At 38.8% G+C, this 21,490-nt stretch overlaps 1 protein-coding gene across 2 annotated transcripts in view; it reads right to left on the bottom strand.

Moving 5' to 3' along the window:
• Positions 1–21,490, bottom strand: part of erbin (erbb2 interacting protein) — a 109,666-nt gene that overhangs the window by 5,769 nt on the left and 82,407 nt on the right. Inside the window, exons 11-26 of one of the 2 annotated variants that reach the window (XM_028462237.1) lie at positions 21,385–21,457; positions 16,688–16,817; positions 16,493–16,608; positions 16,303–16,372; positions 11,684–11,783; positions 10,283–10,404; positions 9,331–9,504; positions 9,092–9,244; positions 8,144–8,261; positions 7,872–8,055; positions 5,546–6,944; positions 4,626–4,769; positions 2,148–2,225; positions 1,106–1,264; positions 916–1,008; positions 758–832 (exon numbers count right to left, since the gene is read on the bottom strand). In XM_028462237.1, coding sequence (XP_028318038.1) covers positions 758–832; positions 916–1,008; positions 1,106–1,264; positions 2,148–2,225; positions 4,626–4,769; positions 5,546–6,944; positions 7,872–8,055; positions 8,144–8,261; positions 9,092–9,244; positions 9,331–9,504; positions 10,283–10,404; positions 11,684–11,783; positions 16,303–16,372; positions 16,493–16,608; positions 16,688–16,817; positions 21,385–21,457 — 3,188 coding nt within the window. The remainder of the gene's footprint in view (positions 1–757; positions 833–915; positions 1,009–1,105; positions 1,265–2,147; positions 2,226–4,625; positions 4,770–5,545; positions 6,945–7,871; positions 8,056–8,143; positions 8,262–9,091; positions 9,245–9,330; positions 9,505–10,282; positions 10,405–11,683; positions 11,784–16,302; positions 16,373–16,492; positions 16,609–16,687; positions 16,818–21,384; positions 21,458–21,490) is intronic. The other variant, XM_028462238.1, reaches the window with a different exon arrangement.

Genomic DNA, 21,490 nt, shown 5'->3' with positions numbered 1-21,490 from the left:
AGACTGCCTGTTTAGTTTGGATCCAGCTTCTTGTTCCCATTGATGGTGATTTGTTTTGTTTAGTGCTTTGTAAATTACTTGAGAAAAAAAACAATAAATTGTGAAGAACCCTTATCTTTGTTCGATCATTCATTTGGGGACCGGAGACAAACACCTTTTTCCTTAATATGGTTATGGTACCCAACCTACTAGACGGGTGCATAACAGTTGTCTTTTTGTAGATTTATCTGTCATTTTGTAGCTCTCTCTTATTTAGTGTTTTTTGAGTCATTTTTGTGTATATTTATTGTTGTGTTGCACGTTTTTGGCCTCATTTTGTGCACTTTCGTTATTGTTTTGTGTATATTTGTTTTTGTTTTGTGTGTTTTTTGGAGTTAACGTGCATTTTTGTCTTCATTCTTTTTTGTAGCCTTGTGTGTTAGAAGTTTATGCACTTTATGCATTTGCGTCGTCATTTTGTGTTTTTGGAGTCATCTTTGTGTTTATTTGTTGCACATTTGTGATTCCGGAGTCATTTATGTGTATAATTGTTGTCGTTTTGTAGATTTCTCTGTCATTGTGTATATTTTTTTCTAATTTTTTGTTGTCGTTTTGCATATTTTATTGTATAGTGCACTTTTCTACAATTTCGTAAGCTTTTAGAAGTTAATTTGAGTGTTTACTTCAGGGGCCAGAATGCTACCCACACACTGCATTTCCCAAATATAAAAACTATTCTTTAAAAGTGGAATAAGGAATGACCAGGACTACTGTTTACCTGGAGGATTTTATCGCCAGGCTGAAGAATCTTAGATGCTGGTCCTTCAGGTTGAACCCTCGTCACAAAGATACCCTGAAACATCATGAAACAGAGAAAATCCAGTTATTAAACAAACAGTGTGTGCAGAGGCTGTTAAAATGATAAAATTATTTTACATTGTCATCTGGACGAAAGGGGTTTCCTCTGCCTCCAATACCACCTGATATACTGAAACCCAGCTCAGGATTTTTCTCCACTTTAACACGTAGCTGTAAAGCAGAGACAAACATGTTGAATCAGGACCAGTAATAGCAACGCTTGTGTCACTCGTGTGGAGACACACACAGAGCCACACTCGTCCCTCACCTCCTGCTGCAGGGCGTCGTGCTGGCCCCGAGAGGGCCCTTGAGGCTGCTGGGACACTTTGAGCATCAGGTAGTCAATGAGCTGCTCTCTGGAGGGGTGTCGGGCCATGGAGGCCTGAGTACGAGGGGACGGGCCCATCTGGCTGTTCATCAAAGGCACCTGGAAGCAAACACACACACACACACACACACACATTACTGAGGCTTCTTTGAAAAAAGAAAAAAAGTTTACGTAACACACTTGAATCTAATGATGATGTCATCATGCATCAGACTACTTACTGTAGTGTTATCTCAAAAAATATTTTTTCCAATTGTTTGACAAGGACATGGCAACAACACATACATATTCAATTCCATAGAAAAGAATTAAAAACCCCTTCAAAATCTACTTTTTTCAAATTTGGTCTGGGAATTATTCTTACCAGCGACTCTTTGTTGAATCCTTCTTAAAGATAATGTTTATTTAATTTACTTGAATTCAGTAATGTTGTGAATGTTAAGATTTATTATATTATTGGGGTAATGTTTAGACAGAATGATTGTTTTCCTTCAGATGCAGCTGCCAGATATTTGTTTCGACCAGCAGAGGGCGCTGGTAACCCAGTGTTCGGGTGAGATGCAGCTTTTCTGTGCAATGAAGAAGAGATGCTACACGCTAGCAGACAGAGCTAATAGAAAAACGTGTTTTTTTTTTTTTTTTACAGATATTCACAAAATATTACAGACATTCTTTCGGTGCTAAAGGGTTAAGGAATCATTTATGAACATGTTTAAGAGTAGAAGGCGTCCAGAAAGAGAGTAGTAGGCGAGTAGCCTTACCTCTAATTTTGGGTGTTTGTCATATTTTTGTAATTTTAAAATGCTTACTGTAGTCTAACCACCTCGAAATGAATTTGTTGTATATTTACTAGTTTTTAGGGTCTTACTGTAGCATTATCTCAAAAAACATTTTTATTCCCCCCCCCCAATAGTCTGATCACAAGCTAAAACCCAAGTGTCCAGTTTGTAAATAATACGCACTTGTCATGTCTCAAACCTACTTTTCTGTGGGGGTCCATGGTGTTTCTGTGGGGGTCCATGGTGTAGCTTGGTGGAGCTTGTGGAATAAAAACATCATCCTGCAAAAAAGCAGTAAAAAAAAAAAGTTACCTCCAAAGTATTCAAACACATTCACCCAGGGACAGCCACCTGTACACACACACACACACACATCTCATGCTTCCATTACAGAGATGGGCAACTGGGATCATCTGATCTGAGGGCCACATTGTCAACATTAATGTAGCATTTAGAATAATGAACTGATCTGAGCATTAACGCATGACAGAACAAAGAGTTTGTGTGATTTATGAGTCATTTTTTTGTGTTTTAAGATGCGTTCACACCAAATGTGACTTCAGCGACTATAGTTGCTTAAATCGCCCCGGGATGAGTCGCTTGAACATACTGTAGTCGCGCTTTTTGCTCTCTTCATCAGTGACCAGTGACGTGACGACTGGTGGGAGGGACATAGGGAGAAACTCTTTTCCGATTGGACGTCGAGACAAGGCGTAACTTGAAGTTGCTTGAAAAGTTAAAAACGTTCAACTTCCAGCGAGTCAGATCGCGCGATTGAGTCGGTGGAATTGCATGAGATGCGTTGCTTGACGTTGGGTCGGTTACATTGATTTTGAATGTTATCTAGTTGCCGCAGTCGCTTTCGGTATGAACACACCTTTCCTCTCATTTTGTGGATTTTTGTTTTATGAATTTATTGTTGTTTTGCGTATAATTCGTGATTTTGTGTAAAATTAGTCATTTTGTGTATTTTTGGTGTCATTTTTTGGTATATTCATTATATCATTTTGTGTGTTTTTGTCATAATGTTATGTACATTTCTGTCATTCTGTATATTTATCTCTTATTTTGTATGTTTTGGTTTCCTTTTAAGTGTTTTGTGGCCATTGAAGTCAATATAATGTTCTGGTTTTGTGTGTTCTTGTTTTCATTGTGTGTTTTTTGAGTCACGTGTTTTTGCTTGGTTTTCTAAATTGTATCTGTTATTTGGAAAAACATCAACATGACATCATTTGCATTAATAAATCCGGTTTTGTGAGTTTTCAGTGCAAAAAGTGAGCAACACCATCCATCCAGGAGTGTGAGTCCAAATATAACTTTCAGCCTCAAAACATGGGTCAGATTTGTGAATCAATTTTTTTGGATTTCTTTCAAGTGTTTTTTCCGCTGCAATTTAGTATGTTTTTTAATGTCAAAATTAGAGCGAGAGCTGCCAGCTGCCCACGTCTGCTCTATTAGGCAGTGAGACGGTGAAAGGAGGGTTAACTGCACCCGCAGCACTTCTTACTCCCCTCTACACACACACACACACACACACTCCCCATCTTTCACCTCCACATGTTAAGAGTTAATGAAAAGATGAAGCAGAGTTGATAAATGAGCTCATCAGAGGGTCACGTGCAACTGAGGGAAGTGATGAGGTTAGGGTTGAGGTGTTATTATGAAGCAGAGAAGCCAAGCAGGTTAAAGGTAAAATGATGGTCTTTATAATCATCAGCTCCACCACAGAGGAACAAATGAGGGCTGATGGCTTCTTGGGGGGGGGGGGGGGGGACTTCAGCCTGACAGCTCACAAATATAAATCAAGATTACGGACAAATCGGATCAAATTTTCCCACTACCTGTCAGTTCTGTTAAAATAAATTAATAAATCGAGGGGTATAGTGACAGAAAAATGGCCCACACCAAAAATATCAATACCAATATTTTCATAGATAAGGAAGCCTAACAAGGTAACCGAGAGATAAAAAAACTAATTATATGATAGATAATATTTTTTAGTGTATTTTACAGCTGACCCAACTCAAAACTGGGGAACCATTTTACAGTTCTATGTACAGTTCTACACATATGTAGTTAACAATTATAAAGATATGTTTCATATCATAAACACATTTTACCATTTCAAAACATTGAAATCGAGGGGTAAACTGACACAAAAAAGGCTCAGACACCCACACAACAAATATTACAACCTATATTTTCATTGATTAGGAAGTCTAACACGTTAACCAATAGACAGGAAAGAAATTAGATGATAGATATTTGTCTTTAGTGTATTTTACAGCTGATTTAGGACCAGTTATCATAAGAGATGCTAACAGAAAGCTAACAAAGGAGGAAGGTTAACTTTCATTAAGTTATTTATTTCAGGCTCAATAATTGTGATTAGTTGTGATTGAACTTTAGTAATTGAAAACGTAATTGAGAATGAAAAGTAATTGGAAAAAATGCTGGTCACTGTAATCATAATTGAATTGTAATTGAACTTTAGTAATTGAAAACCTAATTTTAACTGAAAAATGCCACCCGGGCCTTGAGTTAGACACGTGTAGTGTAAAGGCTTTGTAAATAGGAAGCCAACATTTCCTTCTCTTAGAAAGGATGTGAAGCCATCAGAAACTGGAGCCCCCGCCCCCCCCCCCCCCACACACACACACATCAGGTCTTTGAATACTCACGCTGTAGCCCGTGGCGCCGTAGGCCTGTCCGTCCCTGACGCTAAGCGCCAGAGAGCCGTGGCTGCCACGCATGTCCCTACAGCTGCCATAGTGGGAGCCGCTGATAGCGGCGCTACTAAAGTTATAGGAGCGAGACAGCACGCTCTGACCACATCGACACGGCCATGCAATCCACCCAACGAGTGGAGACAAAACAAGAGACAACAGACACATGCAGTGAGTCACAGATCGTGCACGTACAGACGAGGACACTTTGCATTCGCTTTTATAAGATTCTGAAACCTGCAACAAGTTGGGGAAATTATAAAACATCAATGCTCCATATTTAAAAGTGTTGAGACAACACTTTCTCCATTTATAGATCTATAGATAATTTATCATATATATTTCATATATTAATAGATATTCAAAAACCACTTTACCAAAATTAAATAAGTAACAAGAAATGTGATCGCTTTAAGTTAAAATGTGGAATACAGAAACAATGCACATTCTTTTAGGTTGAAAATTATACAAAAGTTTATTTTATTTATTTATTTTGACAATATTTATTGAGTCTACAAAAATAGGCAAATTTAAATGTAACAAAACATCTATAGTTTAAAAATTATTACAGTACTTGTATGTATTTTGATACTATTTCATATAATGTAGGTCAGGACAAAAATGAAACGCTGATATTGAATTGTATATACAGTATATTTTTTTAATTCTACATGAGATTCTTTTTATATCTGATGGCACAAAGGCCTTTATTATAATTTTACAAATTAATATAAATTATTATTATAAATATTGTGTTAATATTTTAATAATCCAAATACAATTTTTTAACACAATGCAAAATCCAAATAAAGCAGAAGAGCTTTTGTTCATGGTGATATAACTGAACACTGTAAACATTTATTATCTATTTTTACCTTTTCCATCTTCTTTGCCTCGATGTGCCTCATCACTTGGTCCCTCCAGTCCGTGGGCACCCGTCCGGTCCCCGGTCCGTCCAGCAGCGAGTGCTCCGACCTCACCCGGGCGTTGGGCCTCTTCCCGGGGCTGCCGTGCTGGTAGTTGAAGTCGCTGACCGACATGGTTCTCTCTGAGAGCTCGTGGGGCTGTGGTCGGGTGCTGATGGGCCTGGAGCTTCCTGGGACGTCGATGCTGAAGGTGCGGGCGGACAGCGGCCTCTGGGCGGCGTGGCTCATGGCCAGCGGGCCCCTGGCCAAGGTGTGGATATCCCTGTAGGTCATGTACTCGCCCTCGGGGAGCTGCAGCCGCCTGTGGTCGCTGATGGAGGCGGTGGAGGAGATGCTGCTCTGCCTCTGCAGCGTGCTGCTTCTCACGGGGACCGCTGTGGCATGGAGTCGCTCTTTGGACCACATGTCCCCGCACGGTTTGGGGGCCATCAGGGGCGGCCTCTGCTGGGGTTGCAGCGGGTACGGGGGGGCCTGGTTCCTGTTGGAGTAGTTGGTGTTAGCCAAAGAGTGTGGCGGGGGTGGAGGGTAGCCTTGGTGCTCCAGGGGCACGGCGGTTCGTTGGGCCCAGTGGGTGTCCTTGGGAACGCCGCTGCTTGTGTACTGGATGTTATACTGGGGCGGGGGGAGGCCCATGGCCATGCTGGAGGACACGGGGTATCTGCTAGAATTTGCAGGTTTGTTGGAGGACAGGAGGTCTGAGGAGGCCGAGGCCCCGGGGCAGACCAGCTGACTCTGCTCGTTCAGTAACTGACCAGCTGATTTGCTCCTGATGATGCTCTGGCCCTGATTGGTTGTTCCTGCCCCCCCTGACCTCCCTCCCGTTTCGTAGGCGTCATCGTCACCATCAAAGGAGTACAGCTTCAAGCCGCCCGCTTCCATGTTGCTGATGCTGTAGGACTTCACCACCTGTGGGGGAGGACACCTTTTCTCTGGGGACAGTTCCTCAGTGCTGCGTGACAGAGACATGTCGCTGCAGGCCGTCACGCCCGTGGACGCCACGTACACGCCCGTCTCCGCCTGACCGTCGCCCTGCAGGTTCCCGTTCTGCACGTGGTCCACCACGTCGTCCTGATGGGTCGATCCGTTCCTGCTGGTGTCCAGCTGCACCATGTTGTCGGTGACGTTCATGTTGATCTGGTCCCACTTGGTGAAGGCGTCTCCGTTGCCGTTGTTGATCCCCTTCTCAATGAAAGCCAGTCGGGCCTCCATGGAGAGGTCGTAATCGCCAAGCTTGTCTGGTGGCGACTGCTGGTTTTTCAAAAAGGACTGAAGGGAAGTTTCAGACCCGTTGCCGTTATGGAGGAGGGGCGTGGTCTCCTTTGGCTGGTTCATGTTCTCATCCTCATGCCTTAAAGAGAAACGAGTCACACCCACATCAGTCAATTCAGTTCGAACCCATATATATATAGTTATATTTTCTGGTTGGTTGTCTTGTTTTACTATTTCCTACAGTAAGTTGCTTCTTTGTTTTTGTCTGTTTTTACCTTTTTTTGCAAATTCAAAATTGTTATGTAGTACAAAAACTCTTCAATCTTTTTACTGTACTGTGTTGGCTGAAATAACAATAATAAAAAACTAATATGAAAGGTTAATATATATACGTATCTAGTCATGGTCTTGTTTTCAGTTAGCTGATTAAATAAAATAATGCCTTCCTAAAATAGGATTGGAAAAAGACAGCTTTTATTTTGAAATGCTGTACATCTGGGGATCCAATCGAGAGCAGTAAAGAGAAGCAAGGAATTTTTCAAAATAAAACATTTGGAGAACCCATAGAAATAAAATATATTTCATTGTTTTAAACTGTGTTTTTTCTCTTAATGGACCTGTGGTTGTGGACCTGTACATTATTAAAAAAATAAACTTGACAGAACTTTCAAGTTGGCCACACTGAGAAAAAAGTCATAAGGACACATCATAGCAATCAGCATACGCCTTTGAGGAAGACTGACATTTTGGCAGTCGAAATATGTCAGGAGTAAATTTCCTGAAAAAAGTGGTCTGAATGAAAGAAAACCTTAACATATTAAACCTGCTCATGTTTATTTGTTAAAAAAAAATCCACAAAGCCAAAAATTGTCTGTGATTTGTGTCATGAGTGCAGTTTGCATGTTCTCTCAGCATGTGTCTGGTATTTGTTGGGTGCGGAACTTCTCTTCAATAAACAGGCTCGTTTCTGTAGCACAGGATAAGCAGGTGTAGACAGTGAACAGTGTCGATAAGCTGTTACTGACAGAGGACTAGCGTTAGCGTAATGCTAATGAAATGCACGCACCGGCTTTTTGCTAGGAAAGGCATCTTGGTCTCGCGTTCCGGCGTGCACAGAGAGTTGTCCTGGCTGCTGTCGGTGGTCAGGGACACGGAGTCGGACATGCGCGATGGCGAGGAGCAGTTACTGTTGTTTTGGTTGCTGTTAGCAACTGTGTCATCCAGCAAGGAGTCGGCGTCTTTCCCGTCATCTGTGAGGAAGACCAATGAAACGCTCAGTGTTCTCTGACTGCTGCCCACTTCTTTAACAACAAATCAAAGTGTGAAAGTGGAATTCACCTTTTTTATCCTTACTGAGAGTCACCACTTTGGGCTGGTTGATGGAGATCTCGATAAGAGGTGGTCTCATCTCTGCGATCTTCATTTCCTCCTCTTCATCAGACAGCTCCTCGGAATCCTGAAAAACACAACGTTAACGCTTGCCGCTTGTTTATTACCACTACTACTCACTATGTCTTTATTCTTGTGTAGGGTTGGGGTCAATTATAATTGTAATCGCATAATTGATAATCAATTACAATTGTAGAGTGATTACAATTGACGGTGTAATTGAAAAAATCTGTTGCTGTTGTCATCGTAATTGAAATATAATTGTGTTTAAATAAATTACTTTATAATTGTAATTCTATGAAAATTACTATGGAATTTCATTGAAATTTCACAAAAATTGTTTGTTACAATTTAATTAAATTCAAAACTGGGAAACTAGTGACAGGCTTACACATACATAGTTAATAATTATTAAAATATGTTTCATACCAACTTATCTTCAGGATCATTTTACCATAAAAAAAAAAAAGGAAACCGAGGGATCTACTGACTCAAGAGACCCACACCAAAAATATGAATACCAATGTTTTCATGGCAAACAAGGTAACCAAGAGATGAAAAACTAATTGGATGATGAATAATATTTTTTGGTGTATTTTACAGCTGATTTAAGACATGGGTCAAAAGAGATGATAACCAAAAGCTAACACAAGAGGAAGGTTAAAATTTAGGGGATTATTTATTTCAAGCACAGTAAGTGTGATTCATTGTAATTGAACATTAGTAATTGAGAAGGTAATCGTAATTGCCTTTTAGGGGGAAAATAATAATTGCTATTTTAATTGTAATTGCAAAAAATGCAGGTCATCGTAATCGTAATTGAACATGGATAATTGAGTACGTGATTGTAGTTGAAGAATGTAATTGACCCCAACCCTGGCCGTGAGTTTGTCCGACCTCTAACGTGTCCTCGTGGTTCAGCGTGGAGCCCTCAGAGGATTTGAGGGCCACTCTCTGGGAGCTGTAGGACTCTGACGTTTCATCTGGCGCAGTGGAAACCAGTGGCGCCATTTCTGGTGCTACTCCATTTGGACAAGGAGATTCAATCACCTTCGCGACAAATACGCCGGACATTTAATAAATGGGAGGCGATGGTTTCTCAAAACACAATAAAAAATAAAGGTTTGTTCGCTTACCTTTACGCCCACATCCTGCACTCCGATGTGATTCCTCTCAACGGGCTTGGGATCCTTCCCGGATTCGTCGGTCGACTCGTCTTCCTTGAGCCTGTGAGCCACCGACTGCGCCGTCTTTACCATGTTTTTCAGTTCGTCTGGGTAAGGCGTGGGGTATCGCTTCAGATTCCCCTCCTGGAAGGAAATAAGGACACATGAAAATAAGATTTAGAGTCAAAAAGGTGGACAGCAATAAGAATGTGCGATATCTTCCCAACGGTAAGAATTTGTCATCCCACGATAGAAACGATAATTCAGTCCCAATTTGTGAAACGTGTTCACGAGACAAAGCTGACCCCATTAGACAGTAATGTACGTATTGTGATTATTAAACCAAAAAGTCCTGTTTGTACTGCTCACAGTAGATAAATGATTAAAGCATCAAGTCTTATCTAATTATAGGAAATCAGAGTGATATTTATCAACCATAACTTTTTGTAACTCATTATTATTCAGTATAAATGAGGAAACAAATGAATTGCATACAATAACACTATAGATTGACCGACATACAGAGATATATATTTCATAAAATAGAAGCCCACGAGCTCTTTGAATCAGCAGCTATTGTAGTCTTTTTTATGCATAAATGCTATTACTGAAGCACATTCTAGTCTATTCAACTTGATTTGTGTTTGTAAGGAACCCTTTTACACTTAAAGTTGGGAATTGTTTTATTTATAGGTTTATTGTTTTTATTTATCGTAATTATTATCGTTATGATGAATACCCAAAATTATGGGGATACATGTTTTAGTGCCTAGACAGCTGAGAAAATAATTAAATAAATGACAGTGAAAGAATTCAGTTCCAATATCAAACACTATTATTATGGAAAGACTTTCTGCAACAAATGCTCTGAAGAAAAATACATCATTTACTTCGGTGTATGAAACACAACTGAACAACTGACCCTGGGGGGCGCCTCCCTCTCATCTTTGTCCTCGTCGCACTCGAACGCCACCTGAGCACGGTGCTTTCGCTGCTCCTCCCACAAAACAGGATTGAAGCTTTCTGAGTCCGAGTTGGGAATGTCTGAAAGAAAACAGAAGTGATTTAACATTAAACTTTCAACATCCCACTGTGACCAGCAGGTGGCACAAGGTAATGAAGACTTGAGCTTTTACATTTTGAAATAGGGACAGATTAATGAATGATGGAAAACAGGAATTGGCTCAAAGTGACTTCCTTTCCTTTTGCATGATTATTGGAAATGCAGGTCATTCACTTCCTATAGAAACAGACCAACTTTCAATTCTAATTCAATTTGAAATGTTTTCAACAAATTCATATGAGACACATTCTAGGACAGAGATCCAAGCAACTGTTCTGCTAATAAATAAAGATCTATGCACTGAATGACCCTGTGCTTAAAATGATATTGGTTGAGGATAAAGTCAAAGAACTATCTATCTATCTATCTATCTATCTATCTATCTATCTATCTATCACAGCAGGGGTCACACATAAGTGATGCCCTAAATTATCAACATTTGTCATTCATGTTGTAAAACAATGACCAGTAAGAGCATTAACACAGGAAAGAACAAAAGGTTTGGGTGTTTTTGTCATTGTTTTAATATCCTTCATTTTAACCAATTTGTGTATTTTATGTCATTTTTTGTATTCATTTTGTGTATTTTTGTTATTATTTTGTGTATTTTTGGTCTCGTTTTGTGTGTATATTTGTTTTAAAAAATTAGACCTAGTGCGTACATGTCTGCGCCTGAAGAAAATAGAGATATCCGATTTTGACATGCACTTTATCAAAAATATCTCAAGTTTTAGTCCAATTTAGTGTCAATAGGTGATAATGATGTAAAAAGAGACTAACTGTGGCCTAAACAAGAGGTAATTGTTTTAGTTAAATTACTTTGATGCTGAGAACATTTTTCTGGGTTGACAACATCATAAAGGTGGTAATCTTATGAAAGAGAACTGGACTATTGAGTTCTTCTTTTCACTTCTGGTTAATGACACCTTCCAGGACCACACAGCCAGCGTACAGCACAGAGTTTAAAGCTCAGGTTGCCTTCAGTTGAGGTGCGAAGGATCAGTTTGCCTGTAAAGTCAAGCTCATAGATTTGAACCTCTAATTGTGACACGGCGGGTCAGTGTGAGTCATCGACTGAAGAAAAACAAACAGATGCTTGACAACAAGACGGTGAGGGTGTTCACTCATCTCCAGTGATGAAAAAAAAAAACATTTTGATTTAAATAATCAGATTATGGTGAAAAGGGATTCTGTAAATTATGAGTGAGTGAATAAAGTGCGGCACACACAGCAACCAAAGCAGTGTCTTCATCCACTCACATTCCTCAGTCCTGGTCTGTTGGGGGAACATGTAGTTGGTCAGCATCGTCTTCTGGGTCTCTGGGTCCTCCTCTTTCTGGAGCGGAATGAGGGGCTTTGACTGTGAACAAAGAAAACCAGGTTTCATCTTTCACAGATTTATCCCCAACATTTCTCAAACAGTGGCTTTGCATCTCAGAAACAAGAATCCATCTTTCTTCGTGTCCTCTGGTTCCACAATAAAAAAAAATATAGATGATATCAGACGGTATATGTAAACTTTCTACTGATATTATGAAAGATAGCATCATTACGTGTTTTACATTTGATACACATTGAATCTGAGATCTCTAAAATCACAAAAATAAACTATTCTTTGATTTTAATTGCATTCATCCTTTCATCTTGTATATAACTAGGGTTAGTAGAGCCTATTCCACCTTTGGCAGGGCGTGAAACAGCCCAGCAGAGAGAGATTCAAACTAACCTCACATACACTGTTACAAAGAGACATCACTGTGTGAATCACTGGTTCCAAAGAGTTTAGAATATATGACAAAAATGACTCGTCACCCAGTTAGTCTATTGTCATCGTCAGCCAAGCACGTTCATGTGGTTACTCAGGCCTATTTATAATGTTTTAAGATATTTATGATATAAGGAAGTGGTTGTGCAAACATGAATGCGTCAGAGACATTGGTCTGTGTCATCAATATCTAACTTTTGTCTGATAGAGCAGGGATTCTCAAATGGCGGTACGCAATAACACTGCAGGGGGTACCTGAGAGAAAAAGAGTTTTATATTGGGGTTTTTTTTTAGTTAAAAATGATAATCATAATAATGATGAAAATTATCTTGATTAGAACATGAACTGAAAATATAAAGGTCAGTCTTGGTCCCACACCAGGTGGGAGATGACAGGAAATTATAAAAACTATTAAAATAAATCTATTCAGGAGCCTCTAAATACTGCTTCATTCCACTCATTTACAAAATGAGATTCCTTACAATCTGTATTATCACTCAGTGTCTTTTTGTTGTTGTATTGTGTATTTTTCAATCAATCAATCAATCAATCTTTATTTGTATAGCGCCAAATCATAACCAATGGTATCTCAAGGCACTTTACAGTAGAGCAGTCTTAAGGACGGACTCTTCATTTTATGGATACACACATATGCATATATACGTATATACACATACATATGTATCCCACACCCAACATGAATTCATCATGGCGGCAAGGAAAACCTTCTGTTAAGCAGCAGGAACCTTGTGTGGATCCCATTCCTATGATGAACAGCCATCCACGTTATGCTGTGTTGGGTGTGTGCAGAGAAAAGGGTGGAGACAGAGCCGCTGAGTCTCTGTAACTCCACAATGAGGATCCCACGGACCTGCAAGACAAAAGCCAGAAGGAGTACAGGAGCAAACACACAAGGGAAGAAGCAGACATAGAGGGAGTGTTTGAGAGAGGAATGGGACCCTCTCCGGTCCCTCTTTAGCCTAAATGACCTCTCTCTTAACGCCCTCTCCAACCTCTCTCCAACCGAGCATGCCAGACCCCCCCCCGGCAGTCTATGCCTATTGCATCTTAATTATGAGCTATGAGCTGGTTCCTAACTAAAAGCTTTACCAAAGAGGAATGTTTTGAGCCTAACCTTAAAGGTAGAGAGGGTGTCTGCCCCCCGAACCGTGGTTGGTAGATGGTTCCAGAGAAGTGGGGCCTGATAACTGAAAGCTCTTCCTCCTATACTACTTTTAGAGATGAATGGAACAACGAGTAGTCCAGCATTTTGAGAGCGTAGTGTTCTGGGGGGATTGTATGGCACTACAAGCTCCTTGAGATAGACTGGTGCCTGTCCATTTAGGGCTTTATAAGTGAGAAGAAGAATCTTGAATTCTATTCTATATTTTATGGGAAGCCAATGCAGAGAGGCTAATACAGGAGTAATGTGATCTCTTCTCCTAGTTTTAGTCAGTACACGTGCTGCAGCATTTTGAACCAGCTGAAGTGTCTTAAGCGACTTGCTCGGGCAGCCTGCTAAAAGAGAATTACAATAATCCAGTCTAGAGGTAACAAAAGCATGGACTAGTTTTTCTGTCATTTTGTGTACTTTATTTGTCATAATGTTGTCAAAAATTTAAAAAAAAAAAAATCACTGATAGAGCATGTTCTAGGTGAGTTTACACGAGACAAAAAGGCATTTCTGTGTGTTTTTGTAGTCATTTTGTATAATTTTCACTCATTTCGTGCATGTGTTTGTTGTTTTTTGAGTTTTTTGATTAATTATGTAATTTTTTTGTTATTTCATGTGTTTATGGAATCATGTTTTTATTGTCACCAATTTTCTGTCATTTAGTGCAATTTTTGTAATTTTATATATTTTTCCTCAATTTTGTGTGTGTTTGCTGTCGGTTCATGTTTGGGAGAGATTTAGTGTCTCTTTGTTGTCGTATTGTATATATTTCTGTCACTTTGTGTACTTTTCTTGTCATAATGTGTGTTTTTGGAGTATTTCTGTTGTCATTCATTCCATCATTATGCTCTGCAGTTTTTATAGTATTCTGAGCAAAATGCTGTAGTCGGACAAAGGGGATAGCCTACTTGGATTCAGAAATTAAAGGGGGTACTTGAGCCAAAACAGTTTGAGAACCACTTTGATAGAGCATGGTCCAGGTGAGTTTACACTTGAGTCATAGTTCTGGTGTGACTAGTTTACTAGTACTAGATTCAAAAGAACAAGTTAAAATAAGTACTTTTCAGAAATGTATCAAATTGCTCGTATTTTCCACTGTGACTACCTTATACCATTTGACTGCACTGATTCATGTGCTCATGTGTGAATCTAACTCAACTTGTTTGTTCTTTGTTTGGCTGACGCGACTCACCTAAACTGCTGAACTGGTGTGAGCTCAGCTTTAAACTGTAGCAGTTAAAGTCTCCTTCGTACTATGACAAAGCGGGATTCAAAGCTGCTTCATGACACACGAGCTAACCACTCACACAGGTTTCCACTTCTGACAGCCTTGGCATCCGTCAGCACGCCGTCAGCGATATTTTGATAAGCGCATTGAGATGACTTTGTTGTAAACTGTGCGATACAAATAAAGTTGAATTGAACTGAATTGAATCCAACCAAGCATTCCTAGTATTTAAGATAACCTTGACCTCTGATTCACTCCTGGCTCTAACCCCAGTGACTCACTTGGTCCTCAGAATTTTGCCCATATTTGACTTCTTTTTAAAGGAGCACAGAGCAAGATCAAGAAATAATGATAACTCTGGCGTTACTTAGACATAAATATAGCTCAAGTTGGTGTTTGCAGGTTTTTAAATCTGCTAAAAAAAAAAAAAAAAAAAAGGATTTCAAAACATTGGTCTATCCTTCTTTTCTATTCTGTTTGCCCCTCTGTTCACTAACCCCAACCAGTCGAAGCAGATGGCTGCAACCTCTGAACCTGGTTCCGCTGGAGATTTGTTCCTATAAAAAAAATAGGGAGTTTTTTCTTCCCACTGTCGCTAAATGCTTGTTCATGTGGATCTTGTTGGGTTCTTTCTTTCTTTCTTACTATGAACTTTAGATTTTGTTAAGCGGTCTGAGATGACTTTGTTGTAGTTTGTGCTTTTTAAATAAAGTTGAGTTGAGTTTACTCCAGGTGTGTGAATGAAATCGTTTTGGTCTCAAAGCCTGATCAATATTATCAACCTAGAACATACTAAGGGACGTCTTAACAAGCCTCCACCAGCGACTGCTCAAGCATGGAACTCTTTTTCATCCAAGTTCATCTCTTGGACCAGAGACAATGACTCGGCAATCACTGAACTTTATCTGATGCCTGCTTTATGTTTTGTGCCAATGAAATGCTGTCAGTAGCTGGGTTTCCATCACAGATTTTCTATAATATATATAAATAATAACGATATTTCTAAATGTCGACAAAGTATAATTGGGCTTTGAACGCGTTTCCACTGAACGTTGTTTTGGGCTGGAACCTTGTAACTCCAATTAAATCTCATCCCACAAGACTTCGTTGAACAAAGACGGACGTTCAGATCCTCCTTATAACACTCTGTATTCCTTTGTTATTTCACGTCTAATGTGGCAGCAATAATGTAGTATAATGCTAAGAAATGTCCGGGTCGGCTCTTCTGTTTACACGTACCGCGTCTCGGAGAGCAGTGGTCATGTGACCAGTTTTCTTTTACCAGTCTTCATTGCACTACAGTAGTTCCTTGTTTATCGCGGGGGTTACGTTCTGAAAATAACCCGCAATCGGCGAAATCCACGAAGTAGTTAGCTTCATTTTTTACTATTATTATACATGTTTTAAGGCTGTAAAACCCCTCACAACACACTTTATTCAAACAGGAATTAACATTTCTCTCTTGTTTAAACACTCTCAAAGATTTTGCGCATTTCCAAGGGTAATGGAAACCCAGTTAATGATTGTGATTCTTAATTTTTAGGAGGTAACCGTTTGAAGGTTAGGATCAAATGTGGCGTAAGCATTCTGCTGCTTTTAAGCGGCTTAGGCGTGCTGCTGTGATTCACATGCTTTGCTATGATTGCAGCTGTGAGGCGTCTGAAAGCCACAAAGAACCTTCTGTGTTCCGAGTTCATAATGTCGCTCTCACCTGATTCTCAGACAACCACATCGCAGTCATCTCGTTCAGTTTGGTGAAACTGTAGGGGAGACTCTTCAGCCTGTCGTGACATAAAAACAACACTATATTTAATCAGTGATTCCAAAGACACAGAATGATAGCGTCTGTAAGTGAGATTTTCCTTTGGAGCTAAACGCTGCCTGAGCATCTGCTGACTCACTTGTTGTTGCTGAGGTTGATCACTTTCAGCTTGTGCATGTCGCCCATTTCTTCAGGCAACGACTCCAGCTTGTTGGAATGTAGAAACAGCACCGTCACATTCTTCCAGCTGCCAATCTGTGAGGGGGAAATAAACAAAGCCACTCAGCTAGCAGTCAACACACAAGTGAAAGCTGTCAGCGTGCGTGCCCCTCACCTCTGGGGGAAGCAGGCTCAGGAAGTTATGGTCAGCAGCGAAGGTGCGGATGTTGACGCACTGACCAATGGAAGAGGGCAAGGCTTCGATCTCGTTAAAGCTGCAGTCCAGTTCATCGAGGGCCATCAGTCTGAGGGACAAGCAGAGAGATTGGATTTATTACAAATCTGCACAACAACACACATTCATTAACTGGGTTCGACTCAGCATCACAGCTGTTCCTTCTCATTAGTCAGGATGTAGGAGGCATCCTCAATATTGTTTTTTCTTCCATTGTCGCTAACTCCTCCAACACCGTTTGTCCGATTTTGACAAATAAGCTATCAAAAAATGTAGAAAGTTCCCAAGATTTATGCTTGTACTTGTATATTTTTTATAATTTTTTCTTTCCCATTCATTTCTATTGGAAATTTCAGCTTTTTCAACTTTCAAGCCCTTCATCCCCTAACAATCTTTAACCCATTTTAACCTTTATCAACCTTATTGCTAATGTTCAGCTTATGCTAGGTTAGTGCTATTACTAGGTTAATGCTAATGGTAAGCTGATGCTAATGCTAGGTTAATGCTTGGCTTGTGCCATACCAGCCTGTCATTGCCCAATCTAAGCAGATCTGGGCCTGGTGGCGCACTATGGCAGCCCCAGAGCAGCTGTGGCTTCGATAGTAGCTTACCACCACTAAGTGTGGAGTGAAAGAATAATCCATTAATTCTGTAAAGCACTTTGAATGTCTATGATAAAGCACTATATAAAATCCAATGCATTATTATTAATGCTAAGTTAATGCTATTGCTAAAGCTAATGATAGCTAATGTTAATGCTAATACTAATGCAAGCTAATGGTAATGTTAGCTAATGCTAATGCTAAGCTAACGCAGTGTGACACGGTCCAGCAGTAGGGCTGGGCAATATGGAACAAAACTCATATCTCGATATTTTTTCTCAAAATGGCGATACGCGATATAAATCTCGATTATTTTAATGCAAATGAAATCTGGCTAGAGGACAATTCAGGGTTAAATTTGCTAATGCAAAATGTCTTACAGGCACATTCAAAATCAAAAACTTGATATATCTTGAATCTCGATATATCGCCCAGCCCTAGCCAACTCCTGCTTCCTCGCTTGCATTTTATTCAGGATATGCAAATATTCTAGTTGTGTTTATTTCTCTTTGGTTTGAGCTATTAAAACTTTTATTTTTAAAGTTTTTCTTTAAACATTTAAAAAGCAGAAATCAGCCACATCGGTAGGAAAAACGTACTAATTGTTTGTCGTTAAATGTATGTAAATAAAAATAGAAATCAAAAAGACATCTGTAGTAAAAATAAAATAAAAACATTGGGCGAGTGATTTTGTGCGTGTGAATTTTGTGAATGACATCAATGTCTGTCACTTTCCAATTTTCTGTCATTTAGTAATTGTTTGTGTGTGTTTGTTGTTGCGTCATGTTTTGTGTAAGTGATTTAGTGTCTTTTTTGTTGTGGTATTGTATAATTTTCTGTCATGTTGTGTACTTTTGTTGCCACAATGTGTGTTTTTTGAGCTGAACGTAAACGAAAAGCAACAAAAATGGAACAAACTGCCAGCAGAGCTGAAGTTAACATCCAATGTGAACATTTTTAAATCCAAGTTAAAGGCACTTATTCTTTGCTGTATATGACTGAGAGGGAGATTTTTGGTCATATTTTTGTTGATTTAACATTTTTTCTTTTGATTTTTGATATTTTTACTGTTGATTTTGATGTTATTGATTTTTAAACTGTTAAATGCATGTCTTTGGAGTCACTTCTATCAACTTTTAGCCTTTAAACACTTTATGGCACGTGTCAAACTCAAGGCCCGGGGGCCAAATCTGGCCCTATAGAACATCCAATTCAGCCTGCAAGAGACAATAAAAATGGCAGAGAAAACATGAATTATTGTGTAAATTACTAAATAATCCAGTTGTAGATATCACAATATTTTAGGGGCTTGAAGCTTCCTTTGTTATCACATGAATGCAGTCATTTTAAATTGCAAATTGTGAAAAGAACTCAAATTTTTTTCCACAAATCTTGTAATTTCTCAAAAACAATTCCGCAAAATTCCTCTGAATAACACAAAAATTGGTTAGAAAATCAATAATTTTTGAAGTGAAGATCCAGCTGGGATTGATAGTAAAAACGAGGGCACAATTGATGTTAAAATTGTTCTTTTTCCCTCCTAAAATCTGCAGCCCAGTTGTGATCAAACTGGTCCATATTTGGCCCCTGACACCCCTGCACAATAGCATTCACATTTGGCAGAACTTTTATCACAGCACGGCCACAAAAATGTGATTCTGTGACCCGAGGGCCCCATTATTAGCATTTGTGTCAGCATTTCGAATAATGACCAATCTGAGCATTAATACACGTTTGTGTTTTTGTTGTCATTTTGTATATTTCTGTCTCGTTTTGTGTGGGTGTTTGTTGCTTTTTGGATTCATTATGTAATTTTGTTTGTCATTTTGTGTGTTTATGGAGTCGTGTTTTTATTGTCACTTTCCAATTTTCTGTCATTTAGTGCAATTGTTGTCATTTCATTATTTTTTTCTCCCCAGTTCTGTGTGCGTTTGTTGTTGTTTCATGTTTTTTGGGAATGATGTAGTGTCTTTGTTGTCGTATTGAATATTTTTCTGTCATTTTGTGTACTTTTCTTGTCACGATGTGTGTTTTTGGAGTATTGTTCTTTGTCATTTTGTATATTTTTCTCTCCTTCTGTGTGTGTTTTGTTGCTTTTGGATTTATTGTCACTTTCTAATTTTTTGTCATTGAGTGCAGTCGTTGTCATTTCATATAGTTTGTCTCTAATTTTGTGTTGCTTGTTTTTTGGGAGCAATTTAGTGTCTTTTTGATGTCATATTGTATAATTTTATGTCATTTTGTGTACTTTTGTTGTCATAATGTGTATTTTTGAAGTATTTCTGTTGACATTTTGTGTATTTTTTACTGTTTTGTGTATTTTTTCTGTCATTTTATGATTTTTTAAGTAATTTTTTGCACTAAAAATCTTTTCGCTTTCCACTCTCCTGCTGAGTTACACAATCTGATTCCTTTGCACCCAAAGTTGAACCATTTCAATCCCTGTTTGCATTCGGATGCTTCATAATTCAACGGCAACAGCTTTACACACTGAACACTGCAGCAGTGCACGCTGGGATTTCTGCAGCACAACAAGAAAAAATGAGAACAGCTCTCGGGATTTAAAAGAACACAAAGCGAGAGTGAGCTGGTTCCTGTGCTCTAAATATATAAAGTGAGGAGAGCAGCCCAGCGTACAGGCAGTGAGTGCAGTCAATAACATCAGTTACACACACATGAAAAGCATGTGTCAAGGGATTAAGAATAAACCCCAGTCCTTTGTTTTAATCTGTGTGAAAACAAACAATGAGACGCACCAACATCAGGGATAAGAGTGTGTTTGGAAACAGTGAATGTGTGTTTTTAGTCTCTTCTTTATGCACGACTGCACTAAGGATTAAACGTAGCCGGACTCACTGGTGGCTGTGCAGCTGTTTACCTGTGTGCTGCACACAGGATCAATCCCAGAAGACTACATGGATTTAATCTGCCAGTGTCAGTTCACAGGGTCATCTGACTGCAGATTACTGCACCGGAACGCAGGATATTCCCGTAAATCAAACAGCAGACGGAAAACCGTGACATTCAATTACTGTCCTCGTAATCTTAGTCATTACACAGTTACTCAATACCCTCATCGTCATCATCGTCAGCAGCAGGGCACAAATAAAGCATGTGGACACTTTCTGTTTAATGACAATATCTGATTTAGCCACACAGACGGTTTACAGGATCAGAATAAAAGCAGCTCAGCAATCCTCTGATCTCTGTGGGTCGGAACCCTTTAAGGCTTAAACCCACCAAAGAAGTCAAATTATTAGAAATGTGTTCATACCCGAGTGTGAATTAAATCAACTTAAACAAAATTCAATGAAAAAAATGAAAACTGTAATAAAATAAATCAAAATGAAACAAAACAAAGCAAAGCTCAAATAAAATAAAGCAAAATTTTATACATATTTACAGCAAAAAAATAATAAGAGCAAACAAAACAATATATAAAAAAACAAGATAAAATAAAATTAACTAATTAAAGTCAAATTAAATTAAGATAAAATTAAAATTAAAAAAAATCATAAAAACAAAGGAAAAATACATGAAACAAAAGAATTAAATGAGATCAAATAAAACAAAACAGCAAAAAACAAGATCAAATAAAACTAAACTGAATCAAATCAAACAAAACAAAATAAAAAATACACTTTTTGCACACTTAGCTTTATCACATTATGTTACAATAATAATAAAAAAACATTAGCCTATGTCTGCTGTTAAAGTAAATAATTAAAAATAAAAATCAAACCTTTTCCAATGTGTTCAAATCCTAATGTGGACAATGTGAATTTAAGATAAAACAATCAGTTTTAATATGTGTCATTCTATTAAAATATATTTGAATAAAATGAAAATATATAAGCTTTAAATGTAAGACAAATACATCCCTAATTTTAGCTTTTATTTTGATAAAATTAAATGTTTTTGAGACATTTTGCATTGACGTTGACATACTGGTGATGGGATGTTATAAATCTAACTAAGATATACATGTTTGCAATAAAGAAATGCATTTGGTGATGAGTTGAAGCTCTGACTCACCCTCCAATGGAGTCAGGAAGATACATCAGCTGGTTTTCGTCCACTTTCAGTGCAGTCAGTTTCTTCAGGGAGCCTGATGACACACGCACACGCACACACGCACCAT

Source organism: Gouania willdenowi, chromosome 12 (assembly GCF_900634775.1).
Source record: "Gouania willdenowi chromosome 12, fGouWil2.1, whole genome shotgun sequence".
Classification (NCBI taxonomy): domain Eukaryota; kingdom Metazoa; phylum Chordata; class Actinopteri; order Blenniiformes; family Gobiesocidae; genus Gouania; species Gouania willdenowi.
Note: the sequence above shows the minus strand (reverse complement) of the source record. Positions and strands in the feature narration are given on the sequence as shown.